The sequence below is a fragment of the Rhyacophila brunnea genome, unplaced genomic scaffold (genome assembly GCF_057557595.1).
Source record: "Rhyacophila brunnea isolate RB1 unplaced genomic scaffold, BYU_Rbru_1.0 scaffold_3, whole genome shotgun sequence".
NCBI classification, from domain to species: domain Eukaryota; kingdom Metazoa; phylum Arthropoda; class Insecta; order Trichoptera; family Rhyacophilidae; genus Rhyacophila; species Rhyacophila brunnea.
The window spans coordinates 36,404,859-36,425,284 of NW_028232965.1; the positions used below are offsets into that span (position 1 = coordinate 36,404,859).

The 20,426-nt window shown below is 33.8% G+C and overlaps 1 protein-coding gene across 1 annotated transcript in view; it reads left to right on the forward strand.

Moving 5' to 3' along the window:
• Positions 1-20,426, forward strand: part of LOC147068291 (putative G protein-coupled receptor CG31760) — a 67,252-nt gene that overhangs the window by 36,314 nt on the left and 10,512 nt on the right. Inside the window, exons 4-9 of the mRNA XM_085952653.1 lie at positions 2,838-2,988; positions 6,995-7,201; positions 11,168-11,336; positions 12,623-12,734; positions 17,199-17,337; positions 19,043-19,196. Coding sequence (XP_085808779.1) covers positions 2,838-2,988; positions 6,995-7,201; positions 11,168-11,336; positions 12,623-12,734; positions 17,199-17,337; positions 19,043-19,196 — 932 coding nt within the window. The remainder of the gene's footprint in view (positions 1-2,837; positions 2,989-6,994; positions 7,202-11,167; positions 11,337-12,622; positions 12,735-17,198; positions 17,338-19,042; positions 19,197-20,426) is intronic.

Here is a 20,426-nt window from a genome sequence, read left to right on the forward strand (position 1 = left end):
TTTTCAAGAAATAGTTTATTGAAAAATTAATAATTCTTTGTAAACGTTTGCCGCTACACAAATGCACGTGCAGAAATATTTGTTTCAATGCATGTTCCGTCGTGTTCATAGTTACTCTTTTGTCAGTGCATTTACACACGGCTTCCATCCGCGTCGTTTATAAAAATAACATATGCATTTATTTATATAAACATTTTTTGAATAGTCTCATATTATACAAATGTTTATGAATAGGTTTTTTTGCGAATTTTATTTACTTGCGATTCGATGTACATAGGTTTGTACTAGGCTTTAGGAAGACAGATCGATATTGGCTTAGCTACATATTAGACGACATAATAGTACTTCACGAAGTTGACGTATCTGTGTAACTTTAGCTTTAACATAACTTTGACAGGAAATTAAAAGAATTAAAAATTGACAAAACCTCACGGCGTGACATGCACCGTTCAGGCGATCCCACCGCCCATTTCCCACACTTCCTTCCCGGGAAGTATGCGCGGAGATAAGCGGGAACAAACTTGATAACCAGTTGTTATAATTGGCGGGCGCGCTAAATACAGACATAATTGACAGTATGCGGAGGCGATGAGTGAAAATGCGACACAGCCTCTCCTAAAAGATGTACAGGTATTTCCAAGATATTTAATTTAAATGAACAATCACAATTAATATCGTTCGTATTGAAACGTCAAAATAAATATGGCGTGTATACACAAGACGCCGTGTTACAATTATTTCACCTTGTCATCTACCATACTGAAAACGTTTTAGAAATATCATCAAGTGTTTTAATATTAAAATTTCACACGGCTGTTATCATAGTCAAACTCTTTGTCTAGAACCACTGCGCATCCATTAAAATGAACCTAATAGGTACTTTGCCGTTATGTTTGCGGAAAATCTAAAATGAAGTGCGTCACTGGAGTGAAGGTTTTCTTCGATTGTTTACTTTACGTAGCGGTAACGTCAATAGATTAACCAAAGAGGAGTTTGCTTTTTCATGGCCGACGACAAACTTTTCCAGTCTCGTGAAGAAGTTAGTCGTTTGGGTCAATTTATTATGGACCGGCTGTAATTTTTTCCCCGCAAGCCGACACAAGACGCGTGTCGTAATTGTTTTTTAATGTTTAGCAGTGGGTAATTAATTTAGACATCAGGCGTCTTCCTTGCAAAAAAGAACGAGCCAGCTTGTTTGTTCTTGGAGTGATTGATTGAGTATCTTTCGCTCGGTTGAGCGGTCGATATATAAATGGGAAAAGAAAGCATAAAACAAAGTTTCCAATCTCTAATAACAGTCCCTTTTTGGATATAAGTTAATAAGGCGCTTTATATCTGAACTTAATCCAATATTTTTTTTATTACGCAACGGATTCATTATACGTATAAGCTATAAAAATGTTGAAGAAAGTTCACAAAATTGATGTTTAAATATTCCCTAACATTCTCTTTAAAATGGTCATCAAACCCATACAAAAATTCGTATTTTCTTCGACTGCACCTATTCTGCCTTATGCAATGATAAAGCTGTCTGTGATAATTTATTAAAATGTTATTACATACCTATACTGTAATACATATGTACACTAAACTACTATATTAAATTCGAGTTGGATCCTCTACGAGAGTGAGATGGACCAACATGGTGTTTCCCCAGTGCTCTGCAATCGGGCTCCTTCTCCGGAACGTCCTCTTCTGATCTAAAAGTACCACACCATAGCTCGATTCGATACAAATAAAAAGGTTTTCAAGTCATACGCATTTTTATTTTCTAGACAAACCGATGTATGTAAAATAAAAAATAAATACATTTAAACTATTAATTATGATAAAGTCATCATACAAAATAATAAATTACACTTTTATTGTAAAAACCACCGTAAAATAATATGTAAGAATAAAATGATTTTTTAAACAAACCCTCATTTTATAACAGTTTTGTTGTTGTATACATTGTATCCAAGTATATTTATTATTTTTCTTTTTTGTTTTTTAAGATCCGTATGACATAACATTTCAGGCCTCTATCATACGAGTGAATCATTCTCTACTACACTACGTTTATGTTTATTATGAGGACTAGTGATTTTGTATTAAAATTTCATTACTTATTTATGTGTATGTTTTTAGAGCAATATTACAACGGAAGGGTCTTCCTTAGACCTTGTCCAGATGGTGCGTGTCAAACTGCGTTTTACGCGCGAATAGCAAAAATGTGCTGAGCTCATATAGGTAACGCATTTCATTTGGCAGTGAACAAGCTAGGTGACGCGATGGTCATTGAGGTGGCGTAATTCATTTTTGAATGGGCATGAAAACAAGCGCAAGTGCGAAGAGAAAGACCGACAACTCAGTCGTGACACATGGTTCCTTTGAGGCTTTATCGCGATAACTGGCAAAATGTATTTTCGGCAGTGGACAATCTAGGTGACATAGTTTATGATTAATGGCCATAAAAACTGTCGCCTCGAGGGCGAGGCCTAGCAGTCATAATTCATTTGATGAATTCAGATGATACGCCGCGAGTGCATGTGTACGGGTCAATGAGGTCACATGTACCTGGAATGCGCGCGAGTTTTTACGTGCGATTCAAATCGCGCCATCTGAACAAGGCCTTATCAGCTTACCTGTTTTAAATAGGTAATTAATTATTAGTAATGGTTTACAAAAATCATTTACTAATTATACAGGGTATATAGAAAAAAACGCGAAGTTATTAAAATAATCATTAACATTAATTATCATCGCTTATCAAGTGAGCTCTGCATAATTAAGTGACACAGTATAATCTTTTTTTATTATTTAATCTAATGAATGAAAAACTTATTTTTTCTCAGAGGTCCTGGAAGCCGTGGCGAAAGCCTTAGCTCGTACTGCTCCTGGTGCTCGAGGAGCGAGAGCCTTGGTACTTTCGGGAGTGGAAGGCGGAGTTGTCAGAGCTGCGGCTGCTCCATCGCCGGAACCATCGCCAGATCCCGTGGCTCCATGGTAAAGAAACTATTCCCATATTTTTTTTTAACTAGCATAAAATTTACAGTATAGTAAATTCACGCCTACTTACAAATTCTAATCATATAAATTGAATGCGAAGAAAACTATTAAGTATTTTATAATTTTCGTGAATTAATTTCGACATGTATTTTACCAATTTACCGATGGATGCAGATGGATGCAGGTAAGAAGTGCTGTCCGGCGTCATATATATTTGTTTCGCAAGATTTTTTAAATATGTATGTTTTTGACTTGTTTCCAAATTATGTATGTTCAATAAACAATGTTACATTCTTAAATTTTATAAATTATTCTTTGAATAAAAAAACTTGAATAAATGAAAACTAAAATATTGGAGAGATCCGTGGCGCCGGATATAAATCAAGGTATGTATTACCAATTACTTATTAATTACCTTGATTCAAATGACAAAGCCTGTAGCCAAAATTAACGAAATTTGAGAATCGATTTTGTTACATGATTATCAGTTATGTAATTTTGTGGATAAATTGTTAAAACACATTTAGGTATACATAATTTTGAAAACATTTCTGAGAAAATATATTACCAATAGAAAAAACCTTTTATGAACGAAATACGACACCAATATGATTAAAAAAATACATTTGGGTATGTTTCTGAAGTGTTTCCAAAATATATACCTTCATATTGTAATACAAATTAATTATGGCTGTAATATAAATAAACTATTATTATCTGTCCAAAGATATTCAAAATACCTAATGATTATATTATATTCATTGAGTTAGTATTTAATTCATAGATTTCAAGTCTCACAATAGCCATATAATTACTTGTACACGATGGTACAATGTTAAATAATATATTACCTATAATCTACATTTGGTTTCCAAAAATATCGTAACTGAATTCAAAGGATTAGATATAGACATTCCAATATTTTTTGCCAAGGAATTGGACCTTCCAATCTCTCATTCGCATTTTTGTTCAGATTACAGTTTGTGAATATATTGAAGTTGTCGATTGTTTGCTGGTTAAAAATACATACCTAACGGTTCTATTTTCTCAACCCGATTCTCTATTGTATTAAACGTGTTCGAAAAAGTCCTGGAACACGTTGCGTATTTAAAAAAAATATATACCGGACACGCTTCAATCACACTAGGCACACTTCTGCTTTAATGAAATTCTTTAAAATCAATATAATTATCTAACCATAGCAATAATAATTCTTTATTTATTTATTATAATAATTTCAATTGAATGGGTGACAAATAAATAAGAAGCAGTCTTCACATCACCATATATGTATGTAAATACATATTGAAACAGGTGAAACAGGATTAAAATATGTAACTGCTTTCTATGAAGAAAATAATGCTGTTATTAGTTTCATATTTTTACTCAGATAAGTAAATCGTACTCAGTCATTCTCTCGTGGCTAAGAATCATGACTACCGTAAAATTCCACCATCTTCTGAACGATCAAGATTTTCCACCTCTGTCAATGCTCTGCTTCTCTCAAGGCAGAGTGTCCTCATTTCTTTGGTCGCTCCAGCTCGCCGATCATCTCCCTCTGCGTCGCCTTCCCTGGACGCTACCCAAAACCACCAGTCTCTCCACGGTTATCCGGCCCACGCTGAACAATATATTCAAAAAACTGTAGACTGCATCTTAAAGATAATACTATCAAGAGCCGTTTCTTTATCTGTAGTCTCTGGATGATTGACTGGTTTGTACTGTAATCTGTCCAAGAAATACGAAGCATTCGGCGACAACACCACGTTTCGAAGGCATCGATTGCCTTCCGCTCTCTTGGCCTCAGAGTCCATGACTCCGTACAAAAATATGGATAATACTGATGTTAGCAAAAGCATAATTTTCGTAGAAATACCAATTTCTCGATCTCATTGGTGATTTTAAAAAAATGTAATGAACTCGAATTAAAAATTTTAAACTTCTGAGCAGCGCATGTAACGTCGATATATTATATAGTAGTCATAATATAATGCAAGTTCAACGGAAATTTGAATTTCTTGATTAGGTTTTACGTTGGCAAGCTATTTCGGAATGAAACATCGCTATAAAATCGAACGAATTAATTTTCCTACGCCTGAATCCAATCATGATTTTAAATGAAAAAAATGTTCAGCAGCAAAATGAGAAAAATATACAGTTTTGTAAATTGGATGTTTCAATGAAAAGAACCGTGATTTTTATGATTTAAAATATCTTTAGTAAACTTGATTATTGAAATAATTTTCATGCTTCTGTCAGTTATTAATTGTGATCTACACAGATTGTCTGTTATGCGGTATGTTGTAGTATAGTATTTCCTCATTTATAATAAAATTAAATGTGTCTACATCCTAATTCTATAACATAATTAAAATTATGTTTTATGAATATCGCTTCATCACCATTGAGGATATGTAGTTTGATAATTAAATAGAATTGTAATGTAATAATAAATTATACATTTTGAAAGGAAGATATTGAGAAGTGCTACGGCATCTAAATAGGGTAGGAAAATATCGAATTATTAACGCTTATTGTAACAATTACAATAATTTTGTTGTAATTGTTACAGTAAGTGGTAACAGCACCTCTTTTGGCTGTGATAAATTTTAGACCGAGATAGACTGTTTTGACAGTTCAGACGGCTAACTTATTGTAATTGTTACAATACGTGTTAATTATTCGATATTTTCCTACCCTATTTAGCTGCCGTAGCGGATCGAAAGCAGGCTTGTGTATATAATAGATGCGCTGGAGATGTATGAGATGTACTCGTATGCGAGAAAGATGGCACGAGGTGAGGAAGGTATAACCATGAACTTTACTATTCAGGTTGTACGATATTGTCTCACACGTGAAAGTGAAGCAACTCCATGAAACTGGGTGGTGTATCAAGGATGGAAGACGAGGAGGATAGGGAGATCTTTACTGCGGTAATTAGATTATGTAGAAAGAGACACAGCATCCCTCACCTCACTCTAAGGCGGTGGAGCATTACAATAAAGACTGGCCTAATTTTAAATAATAACCGTTAAATAAATATTCGTCATCAATCAAATACATAATCTAGATTATAATTTTTGTAATTAGTTCGTGAAAATTAAATAATGTAGTTATTGGGTTGGTGAAATTTTGTCAATAAAATACGTGTTCTTTTGATTGTATTTTATTACAACGTTTTTTTTAGGTCGTATTGTTATTTTTCCGGTGGTTGTTTGTCCGGTACAAATCTTGCAATCGATTTTCAACTAACTTCCCGACTAGCTAGACATTTGAAACTTTTAGAATATATCAGAACACGATGCCAATGCATTTTTTAATACTTTTAGCCATATTTAAGTAGAATTGAATTCATTTTTAGTTAATTCTGTTTTGTATGAAAAGTTATTTCGATACCATTATTGGTTGCTAGAGGGTCCTAGCAACTAAATTATTAAATAATATATACATGCGTTACGATTGAAATCAATATGAAATGACATTTCATTATTCAGTATTTCTATCAAGAACAAATTTTTTTGATCGTTTAAGCTAGTCAAGTCAAGTTTATATGATTCAACAGAAAAATTAAAAATGTTGTATATAAAAAGTTCTTTTTATCTTGTAATTATTTTGATTCTATTTTGAACGTGATAATTTTATTCCAGAGCAATATAAGTACATATTATTAATATGTTATATTATAAGTCTTATACGTAGGTAGGTAGTATTATCATATTATATAATTATATGTTATATCGGTAATTATATTATTATTATAATTATTATACTAATTATTATTGTGTTTGAAATTCGCATTTTATTGATTCTATATATCTTTGCAAAACAGTATATAGATGAAATTTAAGAAATCAAAATTAATATGTAAATAGCAAAACGCTGTCGCAGCGTTTGCGCGGCTTGAGATCGGAAAATGTCGTGAATTTCCACGCGCCCGAATAATAAGCCATAATCAAATTAACCGACGAAATAATAATTTCCGAGTAATAAATTACTTCAACAGGTGGCAGGCAGTTCGGGAGATGAGTAAGAACGGAAGTCTGGAGTGGGGAGATGAACAGTCGAGTGATCTGGTCCCCGAAAACGGCGTGGGGAGGTGGAGCGCCCCCTACTACAGCTGCGCCGCGGCAAGATGGCTGCTCTCATATACTGTTCTGCTGCCGGGACTCACGCCGGAAAGGTATGAGGATTGCGGATGCCGAGCATCTTGGTAACCTTCAATAATGCAAACTGTTCCCCTTTATTCCTGGCAAGGTTTCTTGGCCGCACCATCAATTAGCGGAGGATATAAATTATTAATGTTGTATTTTTATCTTGCCTCGCAGTCTAAGCCTAATTTGTTATAGATATCTCGCATTCCATAATGCCTCTTGGATATAAGTTATCAATATATATTGCTTTAACTTTTTTTGGGAAAATACACGAATATATTTTGGACTTTCAATACCTACCTACTTATTATATAATGTGGATTGGCACTGCAGAACTTCGAGATATGTTTTCGTATTTCGTTTACTGTTTTATTTATTTTTTATTCACTATCTACCAAATATAAACTTACATCACATTTAAAATGATTAGAATCTTATTAATATTTGAAAAAAAAATGACACAGTAGAATTCGAACTCACGTCTTTCCCTATCCGGTAGAGTGCCCTTATCCTTTAATTATGCTACCGATCTATCTACGAGTCATGCGATTTAATTCTAAGAATTACGTTACTCATCCGAGATTTCCAGTATTCCAAAATTCCTACCTACTTCTAAAAACTACCTCCTGTGTGAAGTTAATAGAAATAATAATTCCATAGGTACTGTTAAAAGTGAAAATAATTTGGAATATGGTATTCTGAACATTTTTGGAAAAACACATTTCTTCTCATTCTTGTAATTTTTATTTTTCATAAATACTGTTGAATTTTTTTTATTTCCCCACGCAGTTCATAATAAACTATTAGTGTTTTTGCATAGTTTTATTTATTCAATCTCCTTTCTTTTATCATCTGCACTCTAAAATATAAATGGTATTCCAAATATTCTTACTTTCCTCTACTAATGACATATTTACACTTGAAAATATTTTTCATTATTAAATTAAAGCATTAAATGCATTTAAGAACGATTTTTAATAATTACGATCCATCATTTTGAAAAGATTAAGGAAAAAATGTCCATTCAGTCCAACTCTTTTCTAGAATTTCTTACTAATAAGTTTTAAAAAAAGTATGTATTTTTATTATCTTATTGTCGTTTTTTTGCTTAAATTTACATGATAAAAAAAACATTTTTAAAAAATATTCTAAATATAAAATTCTGTCATAATATAAAACTGATTGATGGAATTCCATGCTAGAATAAATTTTAGTATCAATCAGTTCGATTCCCGTTCTCGTGCAGTTCAAATATTTTTTTATCTAATTCTAAATCGATGCTGTTTATCATTTGTGTTTGAAAATTAGGCTGTTCCAATGAAAACAATAATTCAAATTTCGAATTAATGACGCAAGATTAATTTTAAACTTGGAAACCGTCGAACCTTGAAATAAAATAAACAAACGAACCTCATTAATAGTGCTAGCAATCAGACATCAGACGCTATTTTCTTGTGAGTAAATTTAATAAAGGTCATATTGTGTGAAAAGCAAGCCGAAAATATCATTACATATATTATTTTCTCTCCAGCAATCGCTGTTTCCACGAGATTTTTAGCAAGAACTAATCTCGAGAGAGTAATATTAACAAATGAATTAAATCAAATTATCAAATAAGAACACTGCGCAAGATTTCGCTAGCTAGGAAAAAACTGTCTCATTGTATATTTTCTTATATTTTTCTTCTCCCGTTTTTTCTTGGCTCAAAATTAAAATGTATCGAAATGAAAAATATCGGGTCACACAGGTGAGTTACGAGTGAGGCGATAGGATCTTTACATAATACATGTAAACACAGTGACGTCCGTATATAAACTGGCGTTCTTATACAACGCCAAAATACTGCCCTTACCGTCAAATTATATTATTATCATCTAGGTACAACGTATTCTTTTTTAATGCGTCAATTGCATTGAGCTACTTTATGAGCTGTTTGTTGACGAATTTAAAAGGGGGCATTCAGCTACTGCGATTGTGACGATGACAGTGATGACACACGAAACTTTCCATTCGCTGAGAAGCCAACAAGCTAGCAACTATTTTGACAGAACGTACCTAGTTCGTTTTTTACCGGAAGGGCGCAGTAGGCCGGCGTGTAGCGTGTAAAGTTGACCGGCTTTCAACTTTTCTCGGTAGATTGTTTACAATCTGCTTGTTAGCTTGTCGATGATGACACTGGGCGACTTTACAGGCAGATTGTAAATTCGCCAACAAACAGCTTGTAAAGTAGCTCAATGTAATTGACCCTTAACGGAACGTCACTGGTCATACACGATGCTATATTAAAGCAACGTTTCCTAAATAGGTTTTTGTCATGTAAACTTAATAGGTTTTATAAGGGTTGCTGGTTTTTTGTAAGATATGATTTTGACACAGTGGCGAAGGGTGGGGGTAGGCTGTTAAGATCCTCCATAAATAGTGCACACTAAAATTTGTCAGTCATACGTATTTATTTTCATTGAAATAAGACTACAATTTACAGATGGTGTTTGGTTAGTTTTTTAAATTCAATAATTATTAAACCCTGCGAAAACGAAGCTATAATAGATAATAGTCAAAAAACACTCATCTATCTATAAAATATCTAAAATTATTTTTTATCTATTATATCAGAGAAATATTTTTTATCCATTATAGTTTGTTTTAGGCAGGGCTTATTGAATTTTAAAAAAAATGAACAAACAATATGTGTAATATGTATTCTTAATCCAACGACAACAAATAAGTATGAATGAAAACATGTGCACAGTTTTATCGTATCGCCCAAAATATACCAAAATTATTATGGTTTGGTTTAGGCAGGGTTTAATTGATTTTTAAAAACTAACCAATAACATCCTGTAAATTGTAGTCTTAGTTCAATAAAAACAAATACGTATGACTGACAAAGTTTAATGTGCAATTTTATGGCAGATCTTAACACCCTACCTCCAACCTTCGCTACTGATTAGCAAAGGAATTGAAGAAGGTTTGATATAATAATTATTGTAATCACACTTAAAACCGTGCTAGTCGAAGCGGCTCAGATTATTAAAAACGTGCAATATAATACGTCTGGCTAATCGCCACTTGGCTGTGAATTTGCATTCAAAAGTCCAGTGACATTATGGGGTAGTCGTTGTTGGAATGTATAAATGCGGCAAACATTGTTGGCATATCTTCCAGATTTGATTAACAAACATTTCGTAGTTATGTAAAGTTGCATATTTTACCAAATTCACAAAACTTGATGAAGCATGTTTTTCCCTGACTCCAAAGAAAAGAAGATATAAACTATTATCAGAGTCTCGTAAGTTGCAATTTTGGAGATAAACTGTGGAGAAAAATAAGACTCCGAATTGGAAAAAGACATTCAGCGCATTTTCATTTTACTTTATACTACACTTCATTGGACGTGTCCCGTTATGTTGCACAAAATGTTAACCGGTTGCACATACTTAGGCGATTTTCTTTCGCCAAAAGATTTTAAAGGGGGTCTCGAAACAGTTCAAACTGTTCATACGATTAATTAATTATGCTACAATCTTAAAAAGATGCGTATTTTTCAAAATTCAGTAACATAACAAAATCCCTGAAAATTACATATAAATGGACCCATAATACAACAACTTAAACACATACGTATTCGTGCGCAAAAAATAATATAATATTAATATTATTGTGTGCCAACACTGTCATCCTCAATAATAATTATTTTTAGTGAAATTATGTAATTTGCTGTTTCTATTTTATTATCGTGGGGGGGGCTCAAAATCAATCAGTGCGTCGGGCCTCCACATCCTAAAACCCGCCACTGCGGTTCCACAACTAAAATTAATTGGGGCACGCTGTATTAAATGCGTACGCAATTAAATCATCTGCTATGATTACTTTTCTTTCTCTCTCAATACTTCCTACGTGAAAGAAGGATGTCTTATCGTTGACACAAGATATTCTTTCGATTACAACCGTATTATACCAACAAATATTTCTTGGTATATGAGTGACTATTATAAGTATCTATTATTGTATTTGTTTTACTTTAGCGAGAGTGCGCTGGTTTCCCTGGATGTGGATGTGTCAGGTTTGGAATTGAACCAGTGCGACGGTCCTTATTCAGCGGCCACACAAGCACCAGCACCAAGCTACTTCACAGATCCTAATCCTTTGGACGTCTTCAGAGGGACTCATAAATGCTCCAACATGACTACTGAGGTGGGTGGTTTGATTAACGATTACACAAGTACCTTAATTTTCATTATATTATCTTTCAAGGCCAATAATAATTCACCTCTTGAGTACATATATTCTCAAACCCGTTTTTTTAAATCCAAAAACCGAATGTATATAAACATTAAGGGCATGAAGAATAATATTGAATTGCGTCATGCCGAAGGTGTTCTTGTTAGAGTTAGGACACATTAGTTCTCAGATAGAGATGTATAAAATACGACGCATTACTTAAGGAAGTTCCAAATTATCGATTACAGTACTTAGGTAACTTTAATAAAAAAAAACTAAATAGCCATTTTCTCGTCTATGGTGCGGTTTAGCCATTCGCCCAATACATTCAATACGCAAGGTGAGACGCGGAATTAGAACCTGCAAACCACAACTCTTCCACCCCTCCACCGTGGGGCGCAACCTTAATAATATCAAAAACAAATTATTGTTTAGTGAACACAATCGACATGCCAACCGAGCTGTCTATAAAGAAGCTTGATAATTTTGTTGACAGATTTATGAATCCATATTGATATTCGTATCCGGAAATTTGTACGTGTGCAGTTCGCCGTATTCACCGTGAAATGGTGTATCGGAAATATATGGTCGTATATTAAAGACCGTCCAACCTCTTTGGGTCGTATAGTACTGAGATGAAATTCATGTCTAAATAAAACACGGTTCTTGTCGGTTTACAGGAAGCCAGCACCAAACAAATTTTGAAAATAGCCGATATACTGGATTATTTGTAAGGTTAGGTTAGGTTTTCATTCTTGAAATCACGAAAATTCGGTTCCCGCATTCTACCGACTTGCACCTAAAACACACAATAAAAACTACCGAAATACCATGGGAAAGAAAGTAGAAAATAAGTGTGTAATTAAATTAGGAATACAGAAGAACGCATATTTTTTCATCTCGGTTCTATAGAGATGACCGTATAGTACACGGTCATATATTTCCGATGAGAAAGCTCACGGTGAACTGTAAAATGTTATACACACAATTTACATGTAGCCATTGATATTATATAATTAGCTCAAAAAGGTTTTTTTATATATTATTATAATAGATATATCTTAAAAATCCATAAAGTTGAATAACTACCAACATTATTATTAAATTTATCCTACATGCGATTGGATAATCTTCTTGACCCGAGAAACTTACCTAGTCCAACCCCAGTGTAATCAAATGTAATTGTTTCCTCTCGGAGTCAGTTTATGTAATACTTTTCAGGATGGTAACCTCAATTAAGGACAATGTTTCTATTATAGTGCTCAGCCCGCGCGGGTCGCGGATGGTCAAGGGGCGCGTACGTGTGTAGATGCAGGGATGGCTTCTATTCACCCTCACACCCCCAGGGATTCAACGGTTCGCTGGTCGAAGGTAAATTGATATTAGTCTTTTTCGAAAGAATATATATTTTATTCGCCCGTGTGATTGGGTAAACCATTCCGTTTACCTAGCTACAGCCTTCTTCTCTTATTATGCCTCTTCAATTTATTCCGCTGATTATATTACGCAGTCTCTTCTATAAACTTCCAATGCTGGTATTCTGAATTCAATTAATTTGTTAATATAATATTATATTATCGTCTGATTGCTAAGGTATACATTTTCAGTTAACTGCTCATTCATTAAAATTGCAATTTGCAAAACTTGCCAGCCATATAAAAGTATAATGTATATTTGCGTAAGTACTTTTGATTAATTTATTAATCAGCTTTGTGGCACAGTCGAAGCAGCATAGTGTTCTATTTTTTTGAATTTCCTGCTTCCCGGATATTTCAAGATCGTCTTGACACTAATCTCAAGACAGATGACAATTAAATTTTGGAGAAAAGTTAAGAAGTCCAAAAGCGCGTCCGTATTTTTAATTCCCCAAAGGAATATGAAACGAAGTCAACCCTTTCTTTGCTTGACTTATTAGATACTTTAATCCGAATTAAAATGAACTTTTACTTTTCCACTTTGTTTCTATTGTAGTAATGTCAAATCACGATAAAATTTGGTCATACTCCGGAAAGCGTTTTGTTTTGGCTACCTACGATCCTTTTTTAGCTTTGTTCCGTTGTATTGTCGTGTCTAAGATTGTATTAAGATAACACTGCTTTCTAATAAAGGATTGCGATATTTTATTTAAATATAAGATATTAAAAAAACACGCTTAGATACGTACGCTAAGTATTTGCATTTCATATTTCCATTAATATTTAGGCACTTACTATTCATATTATTGTTTTTCGTGGCAAATTTACTATAATTACTACTTTAATATTAATTTGACAGTTTTCGCGTGGCCACAAGTTGATTAATTTAAAAACCTACCTCTGTGTAGTACAGTTACTCGTATATTAATATCAAAAAGTTGCTGATATACTTTTAAAGAGTTGTGACTAGGGAATCCAATCCCGAGCCAAAATTCTGATCCCGGGATTTCGGGATTACCTGGTCCCGGGATTGGCATTTTTTCCATTATTAATATAAAAATTTTATATTTACAAATAACATTGATAAAATCGGTCAAAAATAAATCTAGTATAATGTATAGGTACTATTTAAGACATTTATTGTTAATATTGTATATCTACGTTCAATATTGGAAATACATAAGTTTAATGGAGTAAATAATATTGTAATATAAATAATAATGTGAATTCAATATGAGATTGCTGTTTCTGATAATAAATACATAATGAATGTGTTAGCGAGATTTAAAATAGTAAAGCAAATAATCATGGTGCACTTATGGCCTTTCCGCTTCATAAATCTAATTAGTCAGCCAAATTTGAAACTGCCGTAAAACGTATGAGATCATGGTGGAATTACTTTGTTAAAAGTGCAAAGCATTATTTTTTTCCAATCTTTCTCATTTTTATTAATTCATGTGAAAATATAAAATAAATCGTCAACTTACACATGGGTATAAATCAAACTTCATTCAAACTCAGTTTATTTCTAATGTAGTTATTTGTTATTAAAAGTATTTTTTTCTGTTATATTTTCGTTTTTATTTTATTTTCCATAAAAATTGATAAAAAAATAAATCCCGAAAGTTTCGGAATTATGTTTATCAATCCCGGGATTCATAGGTATCGAAAATAGCTCGGGATCTCGGAATTGGAATCCCTAGCTGTGACGTACCTACCTGTAATGAAATGAATGAAAGACACCCAAGATAAGTGCAAAAATAAAATGTATTACAAAAAAATTAAAGGCAAGTTCATACATAATATTAGTATATTATTATAGAGGTCGGTACTATTAATAATAATTGTAAGCAGAAATAATAATTATAACGTCTAAAATATTATAATAATAATTTTATAACAAGAGCAATATGTTTAATGTTAACCTAAAACATTGTGATATATTTTAAAGTAATTTTCATTTTCCTTGGATGACTTCCGTAATAACTTTCACAATATTTTCCGGTTCATAAAATATAATATATAACGCTGTGCTAAATATGCCGTTTAAAAGTGAGTAGTCAGCATTTTTTTAATGTCATCAGCATACTTCATGAAAATATGTCACGTGTACGTTATCTCTTCCTGCGGAAAATGAATCTTTTTCGCAATATGTAGGTAACGTACATACTTGAACATCGGAAAATGACGTAATTTTCAGAATGCAAATTCGCAAATGTATCTAGAGCGAATGATACGTGGGTCGCAAAATAATCTGACAACATAATGTTTTTCCACTGCAAAAAATCTTCCTGTCAAAAGGTTGATGATTGTCATTTACAATTTACATCTTCAGCGAGCTTACATGGCTTAGCACAGTTGCATGGTATTTTATTATTTTCATTTTCGTTTTTATTAACTCATATTTCGCTTATCGTAACAAGTTTCCTGTTGCACGAACGTCAAATTGTTGTGTCCTATCTGACATCTGGGTCTTTTTTGGAATTGCTGCATTGTTGAAACTTTTAGTTGGTGAAGTTTAGTCAAGTGTATCCCTCTTACTTTGTACAGCCCGAAGCGAATCATCAGTTCGGAAGGCGCGTACATAAGCGAAGGGGGGTAGTGTCCGACGGTAGGGTCCAAGGGTAGGGTTAGAGTCCAAGGGTAGAGACGAAAAAAATACAAATTATTTAGGTGAATGGACTTTATTTCTTCTGCATCATTATCATGACTGTGACCTGGGTGATTTGGCTGTCTTGCCTCTTGGCATTATACAACACTCAAGGCCTGTGTCAGTGGAAGAAGACCCGTCTCACACATTAATTGGTTCAACCATCTGAGGCATCCAATGTTTACTTTACTATTCTAACACGGGATGTCTAAAAGACATGACGGTGCGGACGACACAATTGGAAGCTAATGAATCTAATAATTATAACAGTTAGGCTACGCACATTCGATGAGCACTTGTGGATGCGACAATAACTTGAAAGTGATCAGCCGTAGCTATAGCTATAGGCCAGGTGCTTATTGTTAGACTCTGAGTCCGGAGTATGGAACCGGAAAATCCCGTAGTTGATGCAACGAGAAGCTATAAGTAGTAGGCGAAGTAAATTTATTTACTCCGCCCCCTATGATACATTATTATGGATAATTATTTTTCCAAATGACCCCCCCCCCCCATACGATTTTTCCGTATGCGCCTCTGCTTGGTTACAACTTAGTTTTTACTGACTATAATATATACCTACATCATTATGATACGTAATTTATTCGCAGGAAAAAATGTAGACAAAATTACGAAACATCTAAGCTAAAAACATTTCAAAATGTTTCAGTATCTCTATGTTAGATTTAAATGCAAAGAGAAAAACAAAGTAAATTCCATCCCAAAGGTTGAAAGTCATTAATGTTCAGGACAAGGGATAACACTTTTAAGTTTTGGCACTGTGGGTTAATCTGGTTTATTGTTGTGGTATACGCATTGTTTGTGGAACACTTTCTTTATGTAGATACGACATTGACAGGTCTAATTTATAATTTCACTACATTGAAGAATAAAAATCGATGCATGTTTTAAAAAAAATAATGTTTTTAGTTATCAACGTATCAGAAAAATGGTTCGGGGAGGTCCATTTCCAAAAAATGTGAATAATAATTTGTTATTCACTTTTTAGGCGGTGGGAGAGGGCGGGGTTAATAAAATCTAGCAGGTCGTACTGACTTCCGTATTTACCCGCCTACTGTTGATATGTAAAATCGTCGCCCCAACCGTGGACCTCAGCAATTTTCCGAGTACATACCCCATACCCAGACACTCAATTTGAGTATAGCGTTGTACACCTAGCCTACATCTATGACTACGTGCGTGCTCATTGCGACGAGTTATTGCGACCTGTCGCATCCACAAGTGGTTATCTAGTGCGCGTGGCCTAACGCTCATAATTATTAGGATCGTTAGCTCAAATTTCAAATTCATTTTTTTTTTTACATATAAGTAGTGAACATTACAAATTATTAATTTAAGACGTTCACAACGTGACATTTAGAAACAAAGAAATATTATTAAAACAGTATTATATAAAAGTTGTTAGTTATTTAGTGTCCGTTTGTGTCGTCCGAGCTGCCTTGTCCTTTAGACATGCACCAATTCACGGATGCAACGGGTGTTCCACTGACACAGACAGGCATTGCGTGTCGTAGAATGAGCAAATGAGTGAGGCCAACCCATTGAGAAGGTCGTTCGACAGCCAAAGCATCCGGGGTCATGGTCCTCAACAGTGAGGTCCTGACTAAGAAGAAGGAATATTCTATTGACGTAATTCGTATTTGTTTCGTTCCGGGGGGAATTATAAAACTAGTAGGATATCATAAAAACTTGTAAAAAAATATTATTTGAACTGTCACTTGGAAAATATTCATGAATGTGTGTATTTTGAAGTTGCCTGGCAAGAAAGAGATGCTGGTGAAGAAACGTCGGGAGGAGGGTGGGCAGCACTGCGCTGTCTTCCTTGCGCAGAAGGATGCCATTCTTGTAAGGGTCCACAACCATGCAGAGCATCATACAATTGGCCATTCAGGTAAAGTCGAATAAAAATATTCCTCACATTTTAATATTGTCGTCGTGAAACAATCAACGAGATTTTCTTCAGATCGAGAAAGCAATTTAATATTTTCTAATACTTATGAATTATTTTATATGAGCTCCATTTTTTTCTAAATAAAAGCTGGTGGTATTCTTTTGTCCGGTATTCGCATTCCAGAGAAATAAATCCGCGCTTCATAATATAAAAAAATCCAGTTTGAATTTTTTGCATTGTGATTCAGGAGAGTGGAATAATAAAAGGGACTTTTTTCCCCCCCAAAACGGAACTATCGTCAAATCAGACAATGCGGTTTTCTTCCGAGTGTGAATCCATCGCTGGGCGGTTTTAATCAGAGTCGCCATTATTCAACGGGTCTGTACATTTCAATGAATTCATTAGGAGGGATTAAAGGATTAAACCAATTATAATAAATCATTAAACTAAGCCATGGATATAATAAGATAGTTTCCCGCAAATTACGAAATATGATGACAAACAATGTCGTAATTATTATCGATATGTAACCCTCCTATTGTGAACTCCTTGTTACACATTGATTATTATTTAAATGCGGATTATTTGGCGGTTTTTCTAGAAGCAGTGTGGCGGTCACTTCTTCAGAATATTCCAAAATCTATTGATAATTGAAATAAATTGCAGGATAAAAAAAAATGAAAAAGAAATCCTGGCAACATAATTTTACTATTTCTGTTTAGCACCGCGGTTTATAGTACCAGATTATTTCCGTAATGGGAAAACTCCAAACTAAAGATCTAAATCGCCACTGAATTTTGGTCATGTTTCATCCATTTTCTCAGTATGCGTTTTCCCTTATCAATAAATGAATTTCTTAATTTTTTATTCAAGTTATAAGACGTATAGAAACCATTCTGCTACAACTGCAATACTGACGTATTATAATATATTTTAGTCTTTCGAAATCTGGTCGAATATTTTATTTTTTAAATTATGAAATTCTCCATCTCTATTTTCTACCTTATTGTAACGCAAATTGATTTCAGTACCTATACATACATACATAGGGTACCTGTCACACCTCAATTTCCCTTTGCTGAAAAAACTCATTTGCCGCATAAATAAACAACGTCAATGTCCTAACTCTCATATTTCATTTAATATTTTTAGCATCCTAAGCAAAAAAAAATCATCATTGCGGTTCCGCATACTAGTATTGTTAATTGCCTTTTTTTTAAATTGTGTTAAATGCAAACTCCATTTTTTGGACATCTACATAATATACATATAATAATATACTCGTAATACACTTATGTAATAAGTGCTTCACCGCTACCTACCATAATATTAAATTTTATTCCACCTACAGAACCGGTTTCACCAGGTTTAATAGGACATTCTCAACAAATATAAATATACATTCTTATACATACTAATTAAAAAATACAATATTATAAGAAAATTCTCTGTTCAAAAATAATTCAGAATGTAAATATTTGTTATTAAGTGTCCTATTGAAGAGAATGAAATCGTTCGTCGTATTTACCAAGTAGATATTAGATAATATTATGTTTTATTTTAAATTATTTAATTTAAAGGTATTTTCATATTGATAGTGTGTTAAATGCGAAGAAACTTTAAAAGTTTTATAAGCATTTTAGAAAGTTTATATCAATAATTGATTCATTGACTAAATATCATTTTGATTCAATAATTATTGCAGAAGCGTTTTGCTGGGAGTATCGGCATGGTGTGCAGGTGGTACTGCACTGCTGGCCGCCTTCTTGCATCGTCACCGCCGAGCGAGGGTTTTCAGGAGTGCCAGTCCTGTTTTTCTAGCCATCACACTCCTCGGATGCGCCATTATGTACTTAGAGGTAAACATATTACAATATCATGTTGTTTTACGTAAGCCCGAAATATTTGAGTGATTTTTCTTCGACTTCGGGACTTTTTCACAGGACGGAGCGTGCTCCGGCGTTCTGGAGATAGATCTCATCAATATTATGTTATACACAACAATCGTGTGAATGTTGAAAATGGCTTATGTCGTTGTTGTTTTTAACATGGAAAATTGATAACATAAAATGATATATTCATACTCAGTGAAGTGAGCATTCAAATGTGAATGAATCTATTAGTCAGTCTAATTCGGAGGTAAAAATGTATTGCAGTGAAATTTAAGGTTCATAATCCTGTTGGTTCGTTTTTTGTCTATCGATAATCATTGACATTGATATTACGACATTTTCAGTACCTCTCCGTCGAAATATTGTAAAATGTGCTTTAGAGTTTAGAACACATTATTTTTAAACAGCGGCACTATTTTTATCTGCCCAGCACTATTGTGAAAGTTGATAATGCTCTATTTTGGTGCAATTTCGATTTACATTATTAATTAATACTAGTTACCTAATATTAGGTATGTAGGTATTACACCTTTGGATGTATGATAGTTTGATACAAGAATCAGTGGCGCACCCAGGGGGTGGGCCAAGGGGCCCTGGCACCCCCCAAACATGAAAATTATCAGAATGATTTTAAACATTGAAATTGAAAGCTAATAAACTATACCTTTGGGCTTAGACAAATAAAAACACGGCAAAAATGATTTGTAATTCTCCAGCACCCCTTATAGAAAAATTTCTTAGATTTTAATTTCTAACACAACACTAATGTCAGGTTTTTTAGAAACCCAATCCTTAATGGAACTGTCAAAAAATTCTCGGTGTCCACCTGAATTCCGGAGTGGTGTAGGTCATGGCTGGGGAGGGCTTACAGGGCTCTAGCCTGGGGGCCCGGCGTGTCGCAGCGCTAATATACTTCATGATCATGAACATTTTCAATTACTTATATAATTGTGCAATATATTTTTTGATTGTTATGTGTCGATACTCGACAGCTCCATTATTAAAGTAGATGTATTAAAAAACCGCCAATAATTCACTGTATAAGTACCCTTAATTTGAACTAAAACACAATTTTACGTTAATGTAGTGTGTCACACTGCCTTTAATCTTAGCGGTAGGTAGGGGGTCTGCCAATCCTAGCCTGAGTGCCCATTGCAGGATGTGGGGACCATGGTGTAGGTAATAGACAAAAGACCG